Source organism: Eptesicus fuscus, chromosome 11, assembly GCF_027574615.1.
Source record: "Eptesicus fuscus isolate TK198812 chromosome 11, DD_ASM_mEF_20220401, whole genome shotgun sequence".
NCBI lineage: Eukaryota > Metazoa > Chordata > Mammalia > Chiroptera > Vespertilionidae > Eptesicus > Eptesicus fuscus.
This window is the reverse complement of record NC_072483.1, coordinates 47,506,682-47,528,992: the sequence shown is the minus strand read 5'-3', so window position 1 is coordinate 47,528,992 and position 22,311 is coordinate 47,506,682. Positions and strand designations below refer to the sequence as shown.

General features: G+C 45.1%; 1 protein-coding gene and 1 pseudogene across 1 annotated transcript in view; both read right to left on the bottom strand.

Moving 5' to 3' along the window:
- MYO3B (myosin IIIB) overlaps nucleotides 1–22,311 on the bottom strand; it is a 357,251-nt gene that overhangs the window by 103,158 nt on the left and 231,782 nt on the right. Inside the window, exons 27-28 of the mRNA XM_054723043.1 lie at nucleotides 6,242–6,343; nucleotides 2,626–2,710 (exon numbers count right to left, since the gene is read on the bottom strand). Of these exons, the coding sequence (XP_054579018.1) occupies nucleotides 2,626–2,710; nucleotides 6,242–6,343 (187 nt within the window). The remainder of the gene's footprint in view (nucleotides 1–2,625; nucleotides 2,711–6,241; nucleotides 6,344–22,311) is intronic.
- Nucleotides 7,685–7,922, bottom strand: LOC103283330 (transmembrane protein 258-like; annotated as a pseudogene).

Here is a 22,311-nt window from a genome sequence, read left to right as displayed (position 1 = left end):
TGATAAAGATGAGGCTCCAGCAACAGGGAGCTAATCTTCCTAAGGACAGTTTTAGGATGTGGTGAGGGCACAGATCAGATTTTAGGATTAAGGAGGGAGGGGTTGGTGAGGCCACTGACCTGGATGCTTGTCTGAGGAAGTCTGGTGTAAAAGTAAGAAGGGGAGGGACAGGGCCAAGAGCAAGCTTTGTTAGAATGGGAGAGGTATAAGCAAAAGGGAAAGAAGCAGCAGAGAGATGTGAAAGCAAGGGGTGGGCTAACTGATGGTGGCAGGGCCTACAGAGCAGGAACACAACAGAGGGGTTACCCCGGGTGAGGAAGAGGACCTGTGGTCTTTTGAGATGGGAGTAAAGGAAGAAAAGACAGCTGAATATAAGGAGAGATTCTAAGGTGAAGGGAAGGGAAGTGGAAGTTGCTCACAGAACTGTCCTGATATTCTGAGTAAAGTTAGTCATCTGCCCGGCTGGTGTGGCTCAGTGGTTGAGTATTAACCTGTGAACCATGAGGTCACAGTTTGATTTCCGGTCAGGGCACATGCCTGGGTTGCAGGCCCAGTCCCCAGTTTGGGGCATGCAGGAGGCAGCCTATCGATGATTCTCTCTCATCATTGATGTTTCTGTCTCTCTCGCCTTCTCCCTTCCTCTCTGAAATCAATAAAAATATATTTTTTAAATAGTAATAAAGTTAGTCATCAGCTGAGGTTGAGGGGAGTCATGCTGGGGTTGGATCCATTTACCAGACTGGTTCACTGACTTGCCCAAGGACAAACAGCTGGAAAATGTTAGCACTAGGACCAAAACCCAAGTCGTCCACCTACCAAGTTCAGTCGTCTTTCTGCTGCAACAGAAATTCTAAATTTTGTTAACCTAATATGAAATGTTAGTCTATAATAGCTCCTCAAGTACCTTTAAAAAATGAGTTATTCTTACTATTTAGGAAAGTAGTCTACTTTAACAGTAGTCCAACAGTAATTTGAGACCACCAGAGAAGTACTGAGAATTAAATTTGTCAGATCTCAAAAATATTAATAAGACATTTCAAAAAATTAAAAATTATTTTTAAAAATTACAAATGAAGACCACTTCTTTTTCCAAGTGAAAAGATGCAAAAAACCCTTTCTAATGGCCTGCTTCATTCTCCAAATCTGGAGTAAAATTTTAAAATTTATCTTTATTTTTGAGAGTATTACAGATCTTCCCCTTCCCCCCTCTCCCATTGACCCTTTCTACGCCCCCATTCCCCGGGCCATCACTGCACTATTGTCTGTGTCCATGGGTTGTGCAATATGTGCATACCAGTTCTTTGGTTGATCTCTTCTCACCTACCCACCCACCCCTGCCTTCCCTCTGAGATTCCACAGTCTGTCCCATGCTTCCATGTCTCTGGATCCATTTTGTTGGTCAGTTTATTTTGTTCAATTAGATTCTACATATAAGTGAGATCATGTGATACTTGTCTTTCTCTGACTGGCTAATTTTGATTAGCATAATATGCTCCAGGTCCCTCCATGCTGTCTCAAAGGGCAAGAAATCCTTCTTTTTAACTGCTGCATAGTATTCCATGGTGTAAATGTACCACAGCTTTTTTATCCACTCATCTACTGATGGGCACTTAGGCTGTTTCCAAATCTTAGCTATTGTAAATAGGGCTGCTACAAACATAGGGGTGCATATATGCTTTCTGTTTGTTGTTTCAGGATTCTTAGGATATATTTTCAGAAATGGGATCAGTGGATCAAAAAAAATTTTTTTTAATTTAAAAATGGAGTAAACTTTTAATGAGTGTTCCTATAGTCAATTTGGGGGTAAATAAGAGAGGCAAACTTTATTCTAGTTGGACCTTCCCTTTGCATGGTTCACTCCTTCCTGCAGTTACCTCCTCCTCATGGTGACGTGTGTGATGGGGCCTGGAAACCTGTTCTGAGAGAAGGTAGGTTATGAAGGCCTCCCTGAAGAACAGGAAGCCTGAGTTCCATGAGCCTCCAGTGCTTGGTGTCACAGCCTGGCCTGGCCTTACTTAAAGTGACTACATTTAGCCAGTGTACTATCCTCTGCAGACCTCAGCAACTCAGGTGTACTTTGACAATAGTGCACTATGGCTCTGGGCAAGCTCTGCTCTACTCATCCTGAATTATATTTAACTAAAACCCGTGGGTAAACAAGAAATGATACTTCCTTCTTGCTTTAGCTTAAAACCAAGGTCTTTCAAAATTGGGACTATTGTCATATTCGCCTAGCCAGTTCTTTGTTGTGGGAGGCTGTGCTCTGTATTGTAGGATGTGTAACATCTATTCACCGATTCCACTAGCACAACTCCTCCCCCTAAAGTTGTGACAACCAAAAATGTCTTCAGACATTGCCAAAATCCCGGGGACGGAAGAGGGACAAAACTGTTCCCATTTGAGAACCACTGCTTTAACCTAATGAGGCCAAGTACAGGTTTTACCATGAAGAGCACCTAAGTGGCAGCATTGTCTTCAGACTACCCTATAGAATAGAGACTTTGCCCACACAGCAATGACCTCTACCACGGGAGAATCTGATAGGAAATACTTTTGGTTCCACTCTCTCCAACTAACCACAAGCCACTGAATTTGAGACTGAGCAATTTTACAGATAAGACTCACCGATTTTTCTCAGTGGCTGGACGAGGGTTGCTTGATGTCTCTGCATGGCCATTGGTAGATTCAGCTTGTGGACTGCTTTTATGGTCTACAAAACCCCTCAGAACTGAGAGAAAATATACAAGTACTTAGACACCTGAGCATAGATTCTGAAATAGCAGCATTAGATACAGTGTCGTCTCTGCTCTGCAGCACCTCTCTCCTTGCCCTCCTGCTGCTCCCTGACTTTCTGCAGCCTCATTGAGGACATATCACCAAAACTGACCTGTTCTGTCATGGCAGGCCTCGTTCAGATAAAAATCACTCATGCTAACAGGAAAACAAGTTGCCTCCACCTGGCAATGGTGGGAGGAACTAGAGGCCCCAGGTGAGGTAGAGGGCAGCAGCGGTTGATGGAACAGCCCTGCACTGGACAGAGTTAGTAGACCAGCTTCTTCCAGTCCTGGCCTGGCTGGGCAAGGCTGCCTGCTGAGGAGCATAGTAGGTCAAGGAGCAGGGAGGTGTTCCCCTCCTGGAGATTCTAACACATTGTTTGGCCCAAGCTTACTTGCAATACTGTGATAAGCAACATAAAAGGAAGTACTGACATAAAAAGAAAAAACAGAAGTCCACATCTGGGACACAAATACCTTTGTTTCCTTATTAAGAAGGAAAATTGATGCACATATTTTTTTAAAAAATAGATTCCAGAGAGAGAGAGAGAGAGAGAGAGGAAGGGAGGAAGGAAGGAAGGAAGGAAGGAAGGAAGGAAGGAAGGAAGGAAGGAAGGAAGGAAGGGAGGGAGGGAGGGAGGGAGGAAGGGAGGGAGGGAGGGAGGGAGGGAGGAAGGAAGGGAGGAAGGAAGGAAGGAAGGAAGGAAGGAAGGAAGGAAGGAAGGAAGGAAGAAACATTGATTGGTTGCTTCCTGCATGTATCCCAAACAAGGATCAAACCCTTAACCTGGGTATGTGTACTTACCGGGAATTGAACCTGCCACCTTTTGGTGTACAGGATGATGCTCAACCAACTAAGCCACACTGGCCAGGCCAAGCCAAATAATTTTTAACCTTGTTCTCTGGTCCATTTCAGCAGCACCAAGACCCACCACTCACTAATCAAAGCCCAAATGGTACCATCTGTGTGGAAGCCAGGATTGCTTTTGTGTGCACTATTTTGAGATCCTTAGTATAAAAAGGAGCAATAGCAGTTTGATAGCAATTCAGAGAGGAAAAGGCATAAGCAAAGCCAGGAGAGGCCACCAAGCCCATTCTGATGTGGGACTGTCCTGAGGAAGGTGCCTTAGGAAGAGAAGAGGCATCAGCACCTTTACTTGGAATTTAGCAAATGCTCCGGTTACTTTGCCTGGGTTTCCGATAAAAATGCACAGAATTGCTGTTCAGGTGATTGAAGGGAAAACTTATTCCATGTTGCTTACTCATTTACACTTCAGTCATCAAAGTATTGATTTTTAAGAGTCATTTGAAGTATATAAAAAAAAAAAGCCAAACAGAAACTTAGAGAGTACTCTTAATAAAGCTTAGATGAAGCCTGTTCCTCTATCCCCAGCTTTGCTGGAAGAGCAGGGAGAAGGATTTGGGTCAGAGTAAAGAGGTAAACCTAAGTAAAAAGGAAGTAATCATTATGTTGCACATCTGAAATTTAATATAATGCTATATGTCAATTATACCTCCATTTTTTAAAAAGGGTCAAAATAAATAAGTAAGAAATAAGGGAGGTTATCAAACTTGTCAAATACTTGAAGTCTGTCCTGGTGACAGTTGGAATCGCCTGGCATCTCTCTGGCAGATTGTTAAACAAAGAGATTGGAGAAATGGAGATGTGGGGGGAAAAACAGAAAAGTCAAATCGGGTGATTCATTCTAAGTGATTAGATCAGGTTAAAGGAATTAGACCAGTGACATGGCTGAAACAATTACATGATGAACTTAAATTGCAGAAATGTTCATAAAAACTAGACTTGAGGTGTGCACAGGTGTGACAACAGAGGCCTCGCCTGCCTTCAGGGAAGTGTCCCTCAGTGTCCTGGTTTAATGAAATACAGCAATACTGGAAGGGACTGCTCTGGAGGCGATGAACCTTTCCGAAGTGAGACTGAGCTCTGCAAGCCATTCATTTTCCCAGGAAAATTGAGCCAGTTCTTTACTGGACTATTTTGCAATAAGATGAAAAAGCATTTGACTAAAAGCATTTGACTATCAGGAAAGGAAGAAAAAGAAAGAAAACAACATAGCAGGTGCTGCAAGTTCAAATGCCTTTGGGGCCACCCAGGTAACATAAATGTGTGTGGTGTCAGGTAAAGAGTGTGGGAGTGGTGGGGTTTGTGGTGAACCAAGAATGTATGCCCCATCTAAAAACATTCAGGTTCAAAGTTTTTAAAAAAACAACGCTATGTCTGGCCAAACAGAACACATCTGTGAGTTGATTACAATAGGAGGACCTCTTATTGGTGGCTTCTGCCGGGGAGAAAGGGTCTAGATCATAGGTCAGTAAAAGCTAGCCATGCTTTTTTTTGAAAGTGGAAAGTATCTCGTTGTCTCCACCTCCAGGTCTCCTCAAGTTCAAGAAACACTGCTGCTCCCTGGGTTCCCCTTCTCTTTTTCCCCACTCCCTAACCTCCTGCCCCCTGGGAAAGCCCCAGTTCTGTATTTCCTTAAAGCATAGGCTGGGTAACAGATTACAAAGCAGCTGGAAGTACCCAGAGCCTCTTTGCTGGGCCTGGCAGATAAACAGTTGCTGCAAACTCAAATGTAAAATCCAGCCAGGGCAACTCATCCTCACTTTTTATAAAATACCAGTGTTGGTGTTAAAGGTCATATTTAAGAAATCATAGCTTCTTCTTCTTCTTTTTTTAAAATTTTCCACCCGAGGATATTTTTCCATTGATTTTTAGAGAAAGGGAAAGACAGAGAGAAATATCGATGTGAAAGAAACACATCAATTAGTTGCCTCATGCACATGCCCCCACCAGGGCCCGGGCTGGGGAAGAGCCTGCAATCAAGGTACATGCCCGTGACTGGAATCAAACCCAGGACCCTTTGGTCTGAAGGCTGACGCTCTATCCACTGAGCAAAACTGGCTAGGGCTCATAGCTACTTCTTCAAGCAGAAGTCCAGGGACCTTCACACTGTCAAAAGGGGAGATTCCAATGTTTTCAAAACGTTTGAACACTACTGATTTAGTCCAATTCTCTCATTTACAATGATGCTAATTAAGGGAGGGCTTAGACCAGATACCCAAGTTTTCATTTCTTGTCCACAGTCCTTCCTCCCCCATGAATGTTCTCAATTAGTTTGAAGTCTATGTACACCGTCAGGATCATGGAAAGATCTGGCTAAAAAGCTAAATTTCCATAAATCTTAAGGTAAATCAGATAGAAGCATGTGTGCTCTGAGAGGACAGGTTGAAGGGAGGCAGGCTGTAGCTTATCTCTGACTACACTCTCCGCTTCTGTGAAGTCACCATTCAGGGTCCTTGCAAGGCTGCCCCTGAATTTAATCAGCTGTTCTCTGTAGAAAAAAAGAGTGGCAGACAGAAGGTCCATAGCAGGGGATCATTTCCAGTTCTGGAACCTTCTCTGGAATGTCCCACAGGACACCCATCCCAGCTTCTAATGGCCTCACCTTCATGGTCACCAGGCTTACTACAGTCTTGAACCTGGGTACTTCCCCTGATGCCCCCTGTGACAACAAGGTGTGGATCACTGCTTTGGTCCGAAGGGTGCCCTGTGGAATGAAACAAAAGAGAAACTTCTCAACATTATACTCCCATACCTAGATGAAATACCAAACTGGGAGATACAACTTGGCTAGGGAAACCCGCATTTGTCCTATGGTTTGAGGCTCTAGAATGATGAATCTCAACAGATTCGGTGCTTATTTTTAAGATTTAGCACAGCGTGGTTGAAAAGGGCATAATGGTAGGGAACAAGAGAATTAATCATGTCCTGGCTGGGCTCCCTCCTAGCTTGGTGATGTTGAGTAATTCGGGAACCTCTCTGTCTCATTGACCACATTAGTCAAACAGGGAGCTGCGTGACACACAGAGGTCATGAGTGCACCAGGCCAGGGCTCCTGTTTGACAACTGGATGGCTTTCCTATTGCCTTTTCTGTTGCCACCACGAGGGAACCAGGGAAGTAAAAATAGGAGCAAGGTCTCCTCCTTCTCTCCACATCTATGTCTCTCAGGCACGCCTTTCCCTTCCTTCTCACTTGCAGCCCTGTGCACAGATGGGTGTGGGTTGACAACCAGTTATGCTGTCACAGAAGAGAGGCCACACACTATTCTCAGTTGAGGAATACCACAATTGCAGCCTTTCATCCTCTAGTCAGCTTAGTTCACAGTGATACACACCTAAATATTTCTCTACCAAAACAGCTGATGGCTTGAGTAGAAAAATACCAAAGGGTTTATCCCAGCTATTACATCTCTTCTCCCATTCTCCATGACCTTCAGACTGCCTTGGGTATCTGAAGAAGGCACATTCTTTGCAATGGGGTCCCTTGTCTTTAGAAGAAACCATACTGGCAGCAGGGCCCCTCCTTCCCACATAGGAGGTATTCTTCAGGCTCTGCCCCGAGGCAGTCAATTCTTACTCTGTCCCATCTCCTTTCTCCCTGATCTGAGATCTAGAGCTTGCTCTCTCTCCTCCTGTACCTTCCTTCTTTCTTTGGCTATTTCCAATTCTGCCTGTATTACTTCTAGAGATACCATATTAGAATATATGGGATCTCCGAATTTTCTCCTTTTTTATTTCCTTTAATGAGATATTTTTCATCCTGTCCCTCACCCTCCTTCTGGGTGACTCTTCTACCTAAGGCATCACCTTTCCATACCCAGCCTGGTGGCATGGTGTCTTTCCATTTGTTTAAGGCCAGAAAACATTCCCATGTTAAGTAATACCAGCTGCTTCAGACTACTTTTTTTTTTTTAATAGTTACACATCTGCCTTTTTTTTTTTTTTTTTTTTTTTTTGTGAGCAGCAGGCAGGACACTTCCAGCAATAGTACAAAAATTAATTTACAAAAGCAGGGATTCCGTAAAGCTGGCTGGAACCCTTGGGAGGTCATACATAGATGCTAACCCAAAGCAGCAGGAAGAGGACTCTACAACCCATGAAGAGCAAGGCCACCAAGGAGATGAGGAGCTATTTCCAGATCTCCCAAGTGTATTTGGTGGAGGTGACCGCATAAACTAAGAACCAGGTGGTGAAGAACATGCCAATGACCAACAGTGTCATGGTCAGATGGGAGAAGGCAGCTGGGTTCATTGGGCTGGTATATGCTCATGACCTTGAGCTCCATTTGGCCGGGCACAGGATAATCTGCTGCTCTGCCCCAGACTACTCTTTTTTGTTGTTGTTTAATATATTTTTATTGATTTCAGACAAGAAGGGAGGGGGAGAAAGAAACATCAATGATGAGAGAGAATCATTGATTGGCTGCCTCCTGCATGACCCATACTGGGGATGGAGCACACAACCCAGGCATGTGCCTCGACTGGGAATTGAACTGTGACCTCCAGGTCATAGGTCAACACTCAACCACTGAGCCAGGCTGGCCAGGCCCCTAGACTACTCTTAATGAGGCATGATCCCTACCCTCATGGAGCTTGCATTCAAATACATAAAGTAAAACTAAAAAGAGATAACAGATGTGAAAGCACCCTGAAACTTTTAAGGTGGTGAGCTGGGTAGACTAGTGTTCCCTCAAAATTCTTTTTTACCTGGAACCTCAGAAAGTGACCTTAGTTGGAAATAGGGTCTTTGCAATGTAGTTAGTTTAAGATGAGGTCATACTACTGGATTAAGGTGGATCTTAAATCCAAAGATTAGTGTCCTTATAAGAAGTCCAGGTGGCCCTGGGCCTGTTTGGCTCAGGGGCTAGAGCCATGGTCGGCAAACTGTGGCTCGCAAGCTACATGCGGCTCTTTGGCCCCTTGAGTGTGGCTCTTCCACAAAATACCACGGCCTGGGCGAGTCTATTTTGAAGAAGTGGTGTTAGAAGAAGTTTAAGTTTAAAAATTTTGGCTCTCAAAAGAAATTTCAATCGTTGTACTGTTGATATTTGGCTCTGTTAACTAATGAGTTTGCCGACCACTGGGCTAGAGCATCACACCAAGGACTGAAGGGTCCCAGGTTCAATTCCAGACAAGGGCACATACCTGGTTGTGGGAAGCAACCAATTGATGTGTCTCTCTCACATCGATGCTTTTTTCTCCCTGTCTCTCCCCCTCCCTTCTACTCTCTCTAAAAATCAATGGAAAAATATCCATTGAGGATTAACTACAACAACAACAAAAAAAGAAGTCCATGTGAAGACACAGAGGGACACAGGGAGAATGCATGGGACAAAGGAAGCTAAGAGTGGAGTGATGGGCCTACAAGCCGAGGCATGCCAAAGACTGCAGGAAACTCCAGAAGCTAGGAGAGAGGCATAAAAAGAATTCTCTCTCAGAGTCTCCAGTAGAAACCCACCTTGCTGACACCTTGATTTTGAAAGAATACAAACGGTGAGAGAATGCATTTCTGTTATTTTAAACTAAAGAGTTTGGGGAAATTTGTTAATATAGCTGTAGAGAACTTATATGAGGAGGGGGAGCTGACAGATATTAAGGACTGAAATAGAAAAGAAGAAAAGATCAGGTATGTGCATTCAGCTTGATTTGGTAGAGAGGGTGGAGGGAGGGGGAGAAGAATTAGGACCAGGAGCTAGGGAAATATCCGTTATTTTTATCAACAAACACAAATGTACGGATTATTAGGCCCCATGCTTTTTCCTAAGCCCTTTACAAAAATTAACTTATCCAATCCTCATAGTAACTCTAAAAGGTAGAGGCCACTATTATTCCCATTTCAGAGCTGAGGAAACAGAGGCACAGGGAGGTTGGAGGACTTGCCCAGGAGTTTACACAGCTGGAGAGTGGCAGAGCCAGCATTCAAACTCAAGCAGTTTTGCCCTAAAATCCAAAGTCCTAAATACCACATGGTGCAGCCCCGCTTATTCAAACATTTAAAAATCATTACCTCCTATTTTTTCTCTCTTATTTTTTCCTTTATAAATGCAAGTAAAAAAATCAGACTTTCTTTCACTTGCCTGGGCTGCTGCAGGAGGAGGCCCTGCCTGGCCTGGCCTGGCATGCGATGACCCACCAGAGGACAGACCCAGCACTGTTGCCCGCAGGGACCCTGTCTGAGTAGATTTCCTGGTTAGAGATCTAGGCTGGGTAAGCTTTCCTGCCCTCATAATGGAGCTGGCAAAGGGTGCCCACTGTACCTGGCAGAGAAGGCGCATACAGATGAGGCACAAAGGCCCAGCCTTACCCTCCTAACCGCTGCCGGTGGATTGCACAAGGAGCCAGTGTGGTTTCTGGCTGGAGTGACAGCTGGTCAGCAGCCATCTTATCAGAACACAAAGAGGCCAACTTGTGGGAGGTCCAACTGGCAAAAGCAGCATTGCAAAAGCAAAATTTTTCTTAAAGAATAGAATCTCATTGACATATTGCCCCCCTCAGCTGCATCATACATCCTGGCTTCCACACAAAACAAATCTAGTAATTTCAGGCCTACGAGAGCATTTTTCCACTTTGATTCTCTATTACTTAACTCCAGTCGTTATCCCAGCCAAACTTTGACTGAGTTCAAAGATAGTCCTGCCCGGTAATTGCTTTCTCGAACTTGGAAGCTAAGAGGGAGGCTTACCCTTATCCTAGAAATCAGTTTCTTGCCTGACCTGGAACATCTCCATCTGGGGGAATCCCCCTTCCCTTCATGCATCTAGGGACCGCTGCTCTCTTCTGACTCCCATCAGTTTAAGGTGGGATTTATTTCTTATAATTTATGCCCTGCCTGCTTCTAAAATGGTTTGTAGACCATTTGCTCCCTGTGGCTGTGTTAGCTGGCCCTGGCTGAGTCCTCTTTCAAGGCTCAGGCAGGTGTGTTGGTCCTGGCTCCATTTGAGACTCCTCCCACCCCCTCCACCTTTTTAAAGACTTTATTTTTTTAGAGCCGTTTTAGGTTCACAACAGAAACTTCAGGGAAGGTGCAGAGGTTTCCCATATACCCTCTGCCCCCACATATGCATAGCCTCCATCCACCATTACCAACATCCCCCACCGGAGTGGTACATCAGTTACAAATGATGAACTTACATGGACATGTCATAATTACCCAAAGTCCATAACTTACACGAGGGTTAACTCTTGGTGTTGTACATTCTATGGGTCAGCACAAATGCATAATGGCATGTATCCATCATTATGTGTCCTACAGAGTAGTTTCACTACCCTAAATCCTCTGTGCTCCACCTATTCATCCTTCCCTCCCTTCTAACCCCTGACAACCACTGATCCTTTTACTATCTCCATAGTTTTGCCTTTTCCAGAATGTCATATAGCTGGAATCACTCAGTCTGTAGCCTTTTCAGATTGGCTGCTTTCACTTAGTCATATGCATGTAAAGGCTCCTTCGGGTCTTTTCATGGCTTGATAGTCCCTTTCTCTTTAGCACTGAATAATATTCCATTGTCTGGATCTACCACAATTTATTGATCCATTAACCTACACAAGGACACTTGATTGTTTCCAATTTTTTGGCAGTTATAAAGCTACCTTAAACGTCTGTTTGCAGGTTTTTGTATGGGTAAATACTAAGAAGGGCAATTACTGGATCATATGATAAGACTACGTTTAGTTTTCTAAGAAACTACACACTGTCTCCCAAAGTGGCTGGCCGTACCATTTTGCTTTCCCAGCAGCAGTGGATGAGAGTTCCTCTTGCTTCACATCTTCACTAGCATTTGGTTTGTCAGTGTTCCAGATGTGGGCCATTCTAATAAGGGTCATACTGGTATCTTGTGGTTTTAATTTGCATTACCCTGATAACACATAATGTGGAATATCAAACTGTTTCCCTTTGTAGGGGAAAAAAAATCAATTTTTATGTTGTTTTTATGACTACCCCAAAAGCATCTAGCAGAGTGTTCTGCACAGACAGGATGTTCAGAAAATGTTTCAGGGGAAGGACAGCTGATCAGGAGTTGGGCAGTCTGGACTGCAGGGAGGTTTCGTAGCCTGCATCTATAAAACGGGGTAAGATCCCTAGCCTAGTTCTCAAGGTTACTATGGTAATTATAGGAATAAGGTGAGTGAAAGTGCTTTGAATAAAGTGTAAATTGCTCATATAGCTCTGGTTTCTTATAAAGCAAAGTTATTTCATTTTCTATAAGTTTTTCTAAAAAAAGATAAAGATGTGAATGTTTATAGCAGCTTTATTCATAATCACCAAGGACTGGGAACAAATGTCCTTCAACTGGTATATGGACAAAACTGTGGTACCTCCATTCACTGGAATTCTGCTCAGCAATGAAAAAGAATAAACTGATAAACGCAACAACACTGATGAATCTCAAGAGCAATGTGCTAAGTGAAAGAAGCCAGACGGAACAGTCTACATACTATATGACTCCACTTATATGACATTTTGGAAAAGGCAAAACCATAGGAGCAGAAAACCCATTAGTGGTCACCAGGAAGTGAGGGTGGGGGAAGAGGAATGAATGACAAAAAGGGCATGAGAGAACTTTTCAGAAACGTTCTTGTTCTTGATTGTGGAGGGGGGTTACCCGACTGTATGTGTTCATCCAATTTTATCAAACTGTCTGAGTTTACTATATATAAACGATGCCTCTATAAATATGACTTAAAAAAAAAAGGATAAGGCCTCCTTCTCCTCAAACTGGAGTGATGCTGGAAAGCAGGATCCAATTGCTTCTAACCCGCCGGGGGAAAGAGTCTGTGGGGAGACCTTGCTGTGGACGAGGGACCCTTCACAGCCATTTGCATCATTGACCATAGCCGGTTTTGACACTAAGCACTTGGCTCAAAGTCTGTGAAATTAGCAGGATCTGGTTGCTTAGACATCTCAACCGCCACAACTTTATTGAGGAGAATGGCTACCAGCTGTCACCTCTGCCTCCGCCTCTGTGCTCGGCGATTCAGACGTCGTGGCCACAGCAAATCAAGCCGTGATCCTGCTATGGCTCCTCGTGTTGGGGTTTGAACTACCAGCCAAATGGCTGTCGCTCAGCTCTTATGCTGCCAATCACCCGTCACTGTGGGTTAAACGTGATAGGCACACCGAGATCTTCCAACTCTTCAGACATCCGAGAGGCGACTTGCTTTCCACACAAGCAGGCAGAAAATCTGGGTGATGTTTAACTCCTGGATTTTAGAAGTTCCGACTTCATGGAAGGGGTGAGGAGGGGACTTGCTATTCTATAGAACAAGTTGCAGAAGGGCCTCTAACAAGTGAGTGGAAAATGTCATGTCAGCAGTGTACCACCTAAGTCTTAACAATTTTGTAGTCATTGAAAAATTTATCTGCACAAATGAATCACAATGGAACACAGCACAGCTCTTTCCAAAAAACAAAACTACCTGAAACCTTTTACGTGCCATTATTGCATTTGAATTTTTCCCTGTCAAATAAGCATAAATTAAGATTTGGAAAATTCTTTTTTATGAAGATTTTATTGCAACTGCATTTGAGATCTGGCAGGTACAATTTTTTTTTCTCTGAAAATGAGAGAAATAGTTTCATCTTTTTGAAGTTATAACATTATTATGCTTACCCTACAAGATTGACTTCTTTTTCCCAGTGAAGTACATATTTAGAAAGGGAATGCAGAAAAGGAACTAACATTTAGTTAGTATCTGCCCTGTGTGTGCAGGAGGCTTTGCATATCTCTTCTGCTATCATCTTCAAAATTAGTCCTGAGAATTAGGCCTTAATGAGTCCCATTTTATAGTTGAGGAAACAGGCTTAGAAATTAAGTAATTTCCTCTAAACCAGACAAATGGTGGCATAGCCAGGATTTAAAGTCAATTGTTTTGACTGCAAAGCCCATGCTTAGGACGGTATGTAAAACTCTTCCCAATGCTTTGACTGGTACCCTATGCCCATGTGCCATATCCCAGATGGAAGCCAATAGTAGAGCATGGTGGACTGAAAAAGCATTGGGTGAAGACTCAGATGAAGACTCTGATAACAATTCTTAAACTCACACAACACATAAGGGGAAACAAGTTATTTAAACTGCCGTTTCATCTGTTAAGGCAGAAAACAAAATCTGTCTTTCTATACACAGGAGACTTTTAAGGTGGTGGGGGGTGGGGAACCTGATCACCTTGCCAGAGCACGGTTAATTTTTTCTGTAAATGTTTCTTTATTATGTGGATAAATAACTAATAAAGGTCATAAAATGTGCACATTTTATGTTTCTATATTTTTAAAAACTTGAAAAGTAGAGGCCACTTGAGTATGTTGTTGACCATAATAATGTTGCCCCACTCAATGTTGAGGTGGTGAAGGTACCATTTCGGACACCACCTCTTTGCAGCCAGGTTTGGAGCGCCACATGAGGTCTATAATGGAGAAATTTATTCCAAATCGAAGAGTCTCTGAAATTTGAATCTAAGTCCTGGGGGTGCCAGCGCCTCAAGCACATTTCCCTGCCATGTCAGTACGACAGGCATCCACAGACCTCAAGTCCACGATGGCTTCTCAGCTTCCTCTCTGTGCACCAGATAAATAGTCCCCTGCCCTTGGGAGGGAGGGGGGGGTTCCTTCTAACAGGGGCAATAATTAGATTTCACAGCAAAAGATATTCCTCTGCCTTCCAAGTTATTTCATGGCAAGAATTCCATTGTGTGTGTCCCACCGAGGTTGGGCAGAGTCCATTTCTTGACAGAACCTTGAAGCCACAGGCCAGGCCTTTGCTCAGCTGTAAGCCACTTCCTCTAAGCCATGCTTAGGGTCGCTCTGTAGGTGCTGATCCCATTCACAGACAAGGCATGTTTTCCTAAAGTACTTGTTCCAAGTTCCAAACATTTCCCCCCTCCAATCAGCCACAGCTCTTTAGAGTTAGAGAAACGCAGGCAGTGTGCGAGTGGATGAGCAGGACCCCTTGCATAAGCCTGAAGGGAACCCTGTTTTCTGTTAAACAAAAGTTTAGGAGACAGTGGAGCTAGTTTGCAGTTTACAACTCATCCCAAGCCCAGGGCACCAGCTAATTCTTTTCCCTGGCTATTTCTTCGTTCTTGCATGGATATGGCCTACCATGCCAGTGAAGGGCAGGCAGCTGGCTTCTGCCTGATGACCAGGAAGAGTTTGGAACCTGTCTTCTCTCGCCTCTTGAGAAAGTAAGCTTTTGCATGAAATGATGAGGAACCTTCCTAAGACAGAAGGAGTGGAGAAACAGTGAGCTAGAGGCAGAATGACAAATAGAGACTCAGAAAGAAGTGATAGAGGGCATGAGAGAGGGCATGCTTGTTTTTCTTCTATTTGTTCATTGTGGACCTTTTCCCTCAATGGTACAATCGCTTGACCTCCCTCTACTGTTTGGTTTGTGATCAACAATCTGCTTATGCACAGCTTTGTCAGAATGAAAAGTATCTACCATGGTCATTGAGAAGCAGGGGTCACTTCAATGCATATCCTCAGCTATATTTTATAGTGATTTCGACTCTTCATTTTGCACTGGCATCTTAGAGAACTCTCTTCCAATGAGTGCTGACATAACATAGAGTGTCTGATTTATACAAACAGTACCCCTTCGAGGGAAAGCATGTTTTATAGCCGTCTGTATCGGAGATGGAAAATTTAAAGCCTCAGATTAAATCCCATTGTTCACCATGGTAGCTCCAGCATAAAGTAGGTGCTTAACAAATAGAAGCTGAACAAGTAAATGAAAGAAATGAATTTTCTAATTTAAAATATAGTTGCTCTGCATACCTCGGGATATTCCTGGAAATGTAGTTCTGGGAAATTGCTGCAACCACCTAGTTAGTCATTGCCAAGCCCCCAACATGCTAAAGGCACCAGCCTTTAAAGTTAGAAAAGGCTAGAAGAAGGCCTTACACTGAAAGAGATTTTTTTTTTAAAGTTCAGGCAGTTTTAAACACTAAAAACTTCATTCTCTCATCCTGCAGGGCCAGGCTTCTAAAAGAAGTGAAACAGCCTCTGCGTTGCCATCAGAAATTGTGGCCCAGGGTGCTGGAGCTTGTCTGGACCCGATGCTTGCTTTCTCCCTGGGAACCAGCATTTAGAGCAACTCCTATTGGCTGGCGTCACATGAAGCGCCCAGCGGTTCCAGCTGCAGCCAGTTGAAAATGCCTGTTCACAGGCTCCTGGAAGGCGCCCTCAGCCTTGGCAGAGTCATAGCTGACACTCTGAAAAGCACTCCCCCCACCCCACCCCCAAGAGCATCAGAAAGAGAATGGCCATCGTTTTTGCGGGGTTTTTTTAGCGCTATTGTTATCTTCTGATAACATCTGTGTTGTTGAAAAGGCCAAGTTGGAGAGTAAGTGGTTGATCAGAGGACAGAGGAAGAGAAAACAACAGTGTCCACAGCACTGAAGCAATCGGATGAGCATGTTCTGTAAACCAATGGGCTCTTCCTGCTTCTGGGGTGCTGGTGGTTGGGGGCGGAGGGGGGGCGGAGAACGAAGGAAGAGCCTGCTCCTCCCCCCTCTGAGCAGACACTTTTTGAAATTCTGTTCTCAGCCCCTAGGGCTCCACTGTCACCTCCTCCAGGCATTTCCTCTGGGAGGGGCAGGTCCACCACTTTGCCCTCATTTAAAAAAATGAACCTGGAATTAGAACGGCAATTTTAAAGCCAGTATTTTGGAAAACGTAAAGAATGTAAGTTTTAACTCTTTTAAAAATTCCCCACAGGTTGTTTGTTTTGATAGCATTTACTGAGGAATGGATGCATTTTTACTTGAATAAATCTAGTTACATCCACTTTCTGAAACTTGAGTTCATTTTTAAAAGTAGATTAGTAACGGAATAATATATCTGTTAATTCTTACTTAGACTATTGTACACTAATATATACAATCTTATTTTTCTGATTTTAAAGTGTATACTTTTAATTCTTTGGTGTTTAAAGGAAAATGTTTTTTCCTATGGCAAAAGCCTGTTATCACCATTAACCAAAAATAAAAATACAATGTGCCACTTCTCACCAAGATGGCATCCAAAGCTGCTACCCCTCTGGGACCCCTCCCCTCCCCTCCCATGCCCCCCACCTTCGTAAGGAGACTGATAAACTATACTTTTGCTTGGGATCCTCAGCTCTCCCTCCCCGAGACCCCCAGCTCTCATAAAGGCCCTCTGTTGCAGGCGCAGTGCTATACACATAGGAAATGTATGTGCATGTGCCTAGGGTGTTTTTTCCGCTTGCTTTCTCTTCCAGCATTTGATCACTGGCTGGTGAACTGCCTGGCCCCACAGAGATCTCTAGACCACCGGCTCTTGGATTTGAAAGGCATCTGTTTATTTTGAAAATGCGGTCTACCTCAAAGACTGACAGGCAAGAAATGACCCACTGAGCTAGGGGAGAGGTTGCCAATCTGGAGCCCAGTCCCTCCCTCTATCACACCGAGATCACTGGCTGTCAGAACCACTTCAGCAAGCTCCAGGGATGAGCAAAGGGCCCACGATTAATACAAGCAGCAGCAGAGTGTGTCCCCCTCTCTCTTTCTATCTCTCTCTCTATCTCTCCCTCTCTCTCTCCCTCTCTCTCTCTCTCTCTCTCTTTCTCTCTCTCTCTCTCTCTCTCTCTCTCTCTCTCTCTCTCTCTGTCTTTCACACACACACACACACACACACACACACACACACACACACACACACACATTTGCCAGGCAGATCACTTCTCACCTAATTTAAAGTGATAATGAGGTCATTTACAAAAGGACTCTGAGTCTTTGAAATAGTGGCTCCTACACCCAGGGCTGCCTGGAGGAGGGCCCCATCACAGGGACACTGGCCGCTGCAGTGGCAGCCGGGTCCTGGGGATGGATTCCCCAGAAAGCCCAGGAAGGTTAATGCCTGACTTTGATCTCTGTCAGGCATACCAGCAAGAATTAATTTACATTTCAGATGAAAAAGGTTGACAGCATGAAAAGGCATCTTGTTTCTGGTATGTGAATGTGCCGTAATAGATCGGGAATTCTGAAAGGAAGTTCTGAGGAAGCTAAAGGGATAAGCCGTGCGGCTGCTTTTATTGGGAAGGAGATGAAAGGAAAACAAATTTCAATATGCTCTGTAGTAACATGTAGGCCAAATGCTTCCTAAATTTCAAGGGCTGCTTTTAAAAGTACATAGCATATCTTAGCAACACCATTAACAAAGACGATGTGCCAGAACTTGAAATACAAACAAGCACGTCTCACAGAATCAAAATTTCAAATAAAATGATTTGTTGAAAAAATAATAAATTAGAGAATAACCTTAGAACACACCAGAAAAAGGTGTACTATGATAACATCCCCAAGCCACTTCCCACAGGCTTCAAAAGTAAGAGAATCTGCCCGGACAGCATGGCTCAGTGGTTGAGTGTTGACCTATGAACCAGGAGGTCACAGTTCGATTCCTCGTCAGAGCACATGCCCGGGTTGCAGCTTGATCCCCAGTGTAGGGCATGCAGGAGATAGCTGATCAATGATTCTTATCATTGATGTTTTTCTTTCTCTCTCTCTCTCCCTTCCTCTCTGAAATCAAATACACACACACACACACACACACACACACACACACACGAGGCCTGATGTACGAAATTCGTGCACTGGGGGGGGGGGTCCCTAAGCCTGGCCTGCACCCTCTCACAGTCCGGGAGCCCTTGGGGGATGTCTGACTGACAGCTTGGGCCCGTTCCCCGTGGGTAGCGGGAGCGGGCCCAAACCATTAGTCGGACATCTTTAGCGCTGCCACGGAGGCAGGAGAGGCTCCCACCACCACCACTGCACTCCTGTGAGCCTGGCTTCTGGCTGAGCAGCGCTCCCCCTGTGGGAGCGCACTGACCACCAGGGGGCAGCTCCTGTGTTGAGCGTCTGCCCCCTGTTGGTCAGTGTGCGTCATAGCGACCAGTCGTTCCACAGTTTGGTCAATTTGCATATTAGCCTTTTATTATATACTAGGAGCCCAGCATGCAAAATCGCGCGGCCCCACCCACCCACCCACCCGCCACCCTGCCTTGACACCTGAACCTCACCATGCAGAGCTCCAGCACACTTGGCCCAGCCCCTGACCCCTCTTGCCTTCTCTGACCGCTTCAAGCCCCACCCTCAGTCCCTTGAGTCGCCTTGGGCTGGTCCCGCCTTCTCAGGGCACCTCCCCACTTCTGCCCCGTCTCTGGAGCAATGCAGCGGCTCCTTCCCGTCATGGCGCCAGAGGAGTGCATAGAAGCCTCCTGCCTGCTGTGCTGTGCTCCTTCCCCTGGCAGGTGGGTGGCAGGGCGCTCTGATTGTGAGCGGTGGGTGGCGAAGGACTGGTGAGGAGAGTGCTACAGGCTTTCACCCCCGCCCTCCCTGGCACAGGATGGTCCCGCCTCCTCCAGGTGCCTCCCCGCTTCTGCCCCATCTCCGGAGCAACGCCCCGCTGCACCCGCGCAGGCAGCCTCCTGCGATCGGTTGTGACGTTACGGCGTCTGGGCTAATTTGCATATGCCTCTATTATTATATAGGATGATGAAGAGAACTGCTTTTGCCAGGGGCTTGTTCTACTCAGAAATGTCCTTGTTGCAGGAAGAGGAGCTTTTAATGAGAGGATTACACTTGGGAAGAAAAGAACATGCTCCAAAGTAGAGCAGTTGGAATAATTGTTTCTCCTTTCAGATAAACACAACCGTGCTTCAATTCTGAAGAGAAGGAAAACTTTCTCAAGTAAAACTAAACTGCCCTTAAAATAGCAAACGTCATTACCCTGCCCATAAATCTTTTCTGCTAACACAATTTCTGCTCCCACCTCAATTCCTGTTCATGGTGTTGGCTGAAAGGCAAAGAGACTTCGCCTGCGTTTGCTCTCTGGCTGCCACACTCTTCTTCCAAGAGGAAGAGGTGAGATTAGTGTCATCCTTGAGTCTCCGTGCCTGTCTGAGCCCCTGCAGGCTACATTCATGGAAAATCCCAAAGCCACTTGATAAGTGGGAACACTGGCTGCCTGGTTGAGGAAGGGGGATGTTTTCTAAACCTAAAAAAAAAACATAAGAAGAAGGAGGAGGAGGAAGAGGAAGAGGAGGAGGAAGAGGAAGAGGAGGAAGAGGAGGAGGAGGAGGAGGGGGGGGGGAGGAGGAGGAGGAGGAGGAGGAGGAGGAGGAGGAGGAGGAAAGGAAAGAAAGGAAGGAAGCTCCTTAAAGAAATGTGTTCTCTCTGATTCCACAAAACAAAATTATCCTTCCCTGGTACCTCTCCTGCAGGTGCTGCACTGGAATAATGTAATCATGATTGTGCTGATACCACGTTGACAGAGACCTGACTTTGTATGCAGTGTTCACTTGGCAATAACAGAATGCAAACAGGTGTGGTAGGCAGTTAGCAGATGTGAGCAGAGCAAGGGCGATGGGCCAGGTACAGAAGGTCACCAGGGTGGTAAGCCCTGGGTGGGTGCCTAGCAAGGGGCAAAACTGAGAAAACAAGGACCTCGCCCCCAGGAGGACCTTTCCTCCCCAGCGGTTTAGACCCCTTGACCTTTCATATCGCTGGTCATGTGGTTTGGATCCTCCCCTGACATTTCCTCCCTTGGCAGGTTGCTAGTCACGAGATAGACCGCCTTGGAGGAGGAACAAGGGTCTGAAGAGTGGCCTCATGTGACTCCCAAGGGCTCCCTTGCCCAGGTAAGACTTAGAAAGTCTTTTCTATCAAAGTTATAGTTTAGATATTAACTCCATTTCCTTATTATAACTTTTCATTTTATACTCAAATCCACTCAGGCTTCCTTCCTGTAGGAGACAAAGACACAGTTTTGTACCACTTCCTGGCAGGCATTTGAAACAGCCCCCACCCTTGTTGCTCCGCCCTCCTCAGGTTAAACATTCAGGCCAGATTGTGAAACCACACTCTTAAGCCAATCAGGGTTCGGTGCAGTGACACATCAGGGATAAAAAGGAGGATGGACTTCCCCTTCTTTGTGCTTGCCTGCCATATTGTTGCTGGGGCACTGCACTCTTCTGTAGAAGTTTCAAGCGTCTGTTTTATTCCCACGACATCAGTTGAGAGCATTTCTAACACACACTCCTCCCTAAGCATTAACTCCTCAGGATAACATCTAGGCCTCAGTAAGCAGCAAAAACAGATAAGCGATTCCATGGCTGACATCAGGACCAGCTGCATTGCCCAGCCAGTGTGGCTCAGTGGTTGAGTATCAACCCATGAACCAAGAGGTCACGGTTAGATTCCCAGTCAGGGCACATGTCTGGGTTGTGGGCTCAATCCCCAGTAGGGTACGTGCAGGAGGCACCCAATGGATGATTCTCTCTCGTCACTGATGTTTCTATCTCTCTTTCCCTCTCCCTTCCTCTCTGTGAAATCAATAAAAACATATTTTTAAAAAAGAAAAAAAAAAAAAAAACCAGCTGCATTGACAAATGACCCTCTGCCCTGGCACTGGCCAATCAGTAGAGACCATGAACCTGAAAGTGTTGCCATAATAAACTCGATATTAATGAGGGAAAGGAAGCAAAGGGTATGGGGCACCATGCCTGTTTGTTTCACCAGGAAGCTATAGCTTCACACCCCAGGGAATCGCAGCATTGTCCCTCCAAGGGGGTTAATATCCCTCCTCCCCACCTTGGGTACCTGATTGTTTGTGTGGGAGAGGGAAGCAGGGGGAGGCAAGGACATGCCCAAAATGGAGCATGGAGAGGTGCCTGACTCTAGAGGCCTGTTGGTCTAACCAGGAAAGAGATCATTGGACCCATCAGAAGCCCACGAAAACTTGGAAAGTTAACTGGCTAGTTTGAAAAAGTTCCTGGTTAAAACCCCAGGAGAACAAAGCTCTTTGTCTTGCTTGGGACCCACACTTGCCCTGTTGGTTCCTGTTCTCTCCTGCCCAGGAACAGGTGACCTGGGGCCTGAGACAGACTGTGTGGGCTCCCAAGGACTCTGAAGCAGAAACTGTGGGCATTGGCCTTGGCCTTGGCCCTGCAGAAGACCCGGTTGGATTTTTTCCATGGTGGGATAGAGAGAGATGGGATACACCTGGAAAGCTGTGAATAGTCTAAGGCAGTGGTCGGCAAGCTCATTAGTCAACAGAGCCAAATATCAACAGTACAACGATTGAAATTTCTTTTGAGAGCCAAAATTTTTAAACTTAAACTATATAGGTAGGTACATTGTTATTAACTTAATTAGGGTACTCCTAAGCAGGCCTTTGCTAAAAACTCAAGGGGCCAAAGAGCCACATGTGGCTCGTGAGCCGCAGTTTGCTGACCACTGGTCTAAGGGGATCCTCCCTTCAGCCTGCCCACACTTTTCCTCACCCCTTTGCCCAGAATGTTCTCCTTGCCTCTCTCTTTCTCCGAAGCTCCAAGAGGTCTTCTTTTGCCTCTGTAACTTGTTTCCTGGGTGCATTTTTCCTTTGGGTCACTTCTTCTACCTCTGTGACTTTCTAAATAAACTTTTTCATATAGTTTGAGTCTTGACTCTGAATTCTTTCTTAGCCAGAACTCAAGTACTGAGGTTGCTGAACCAAGATCCAGTCTGACTCCACTGGCCTAACACCTGGTACCGTTTTAGCGCCAACACAGGGAGCCCTCCAAACATGATCTTCAGAGAGGGAATATTTGATTTATGATCCTACATACTGGATTCAGTGGATCAACAATATATAAGCTCAAAGTTTATATTTTAAAA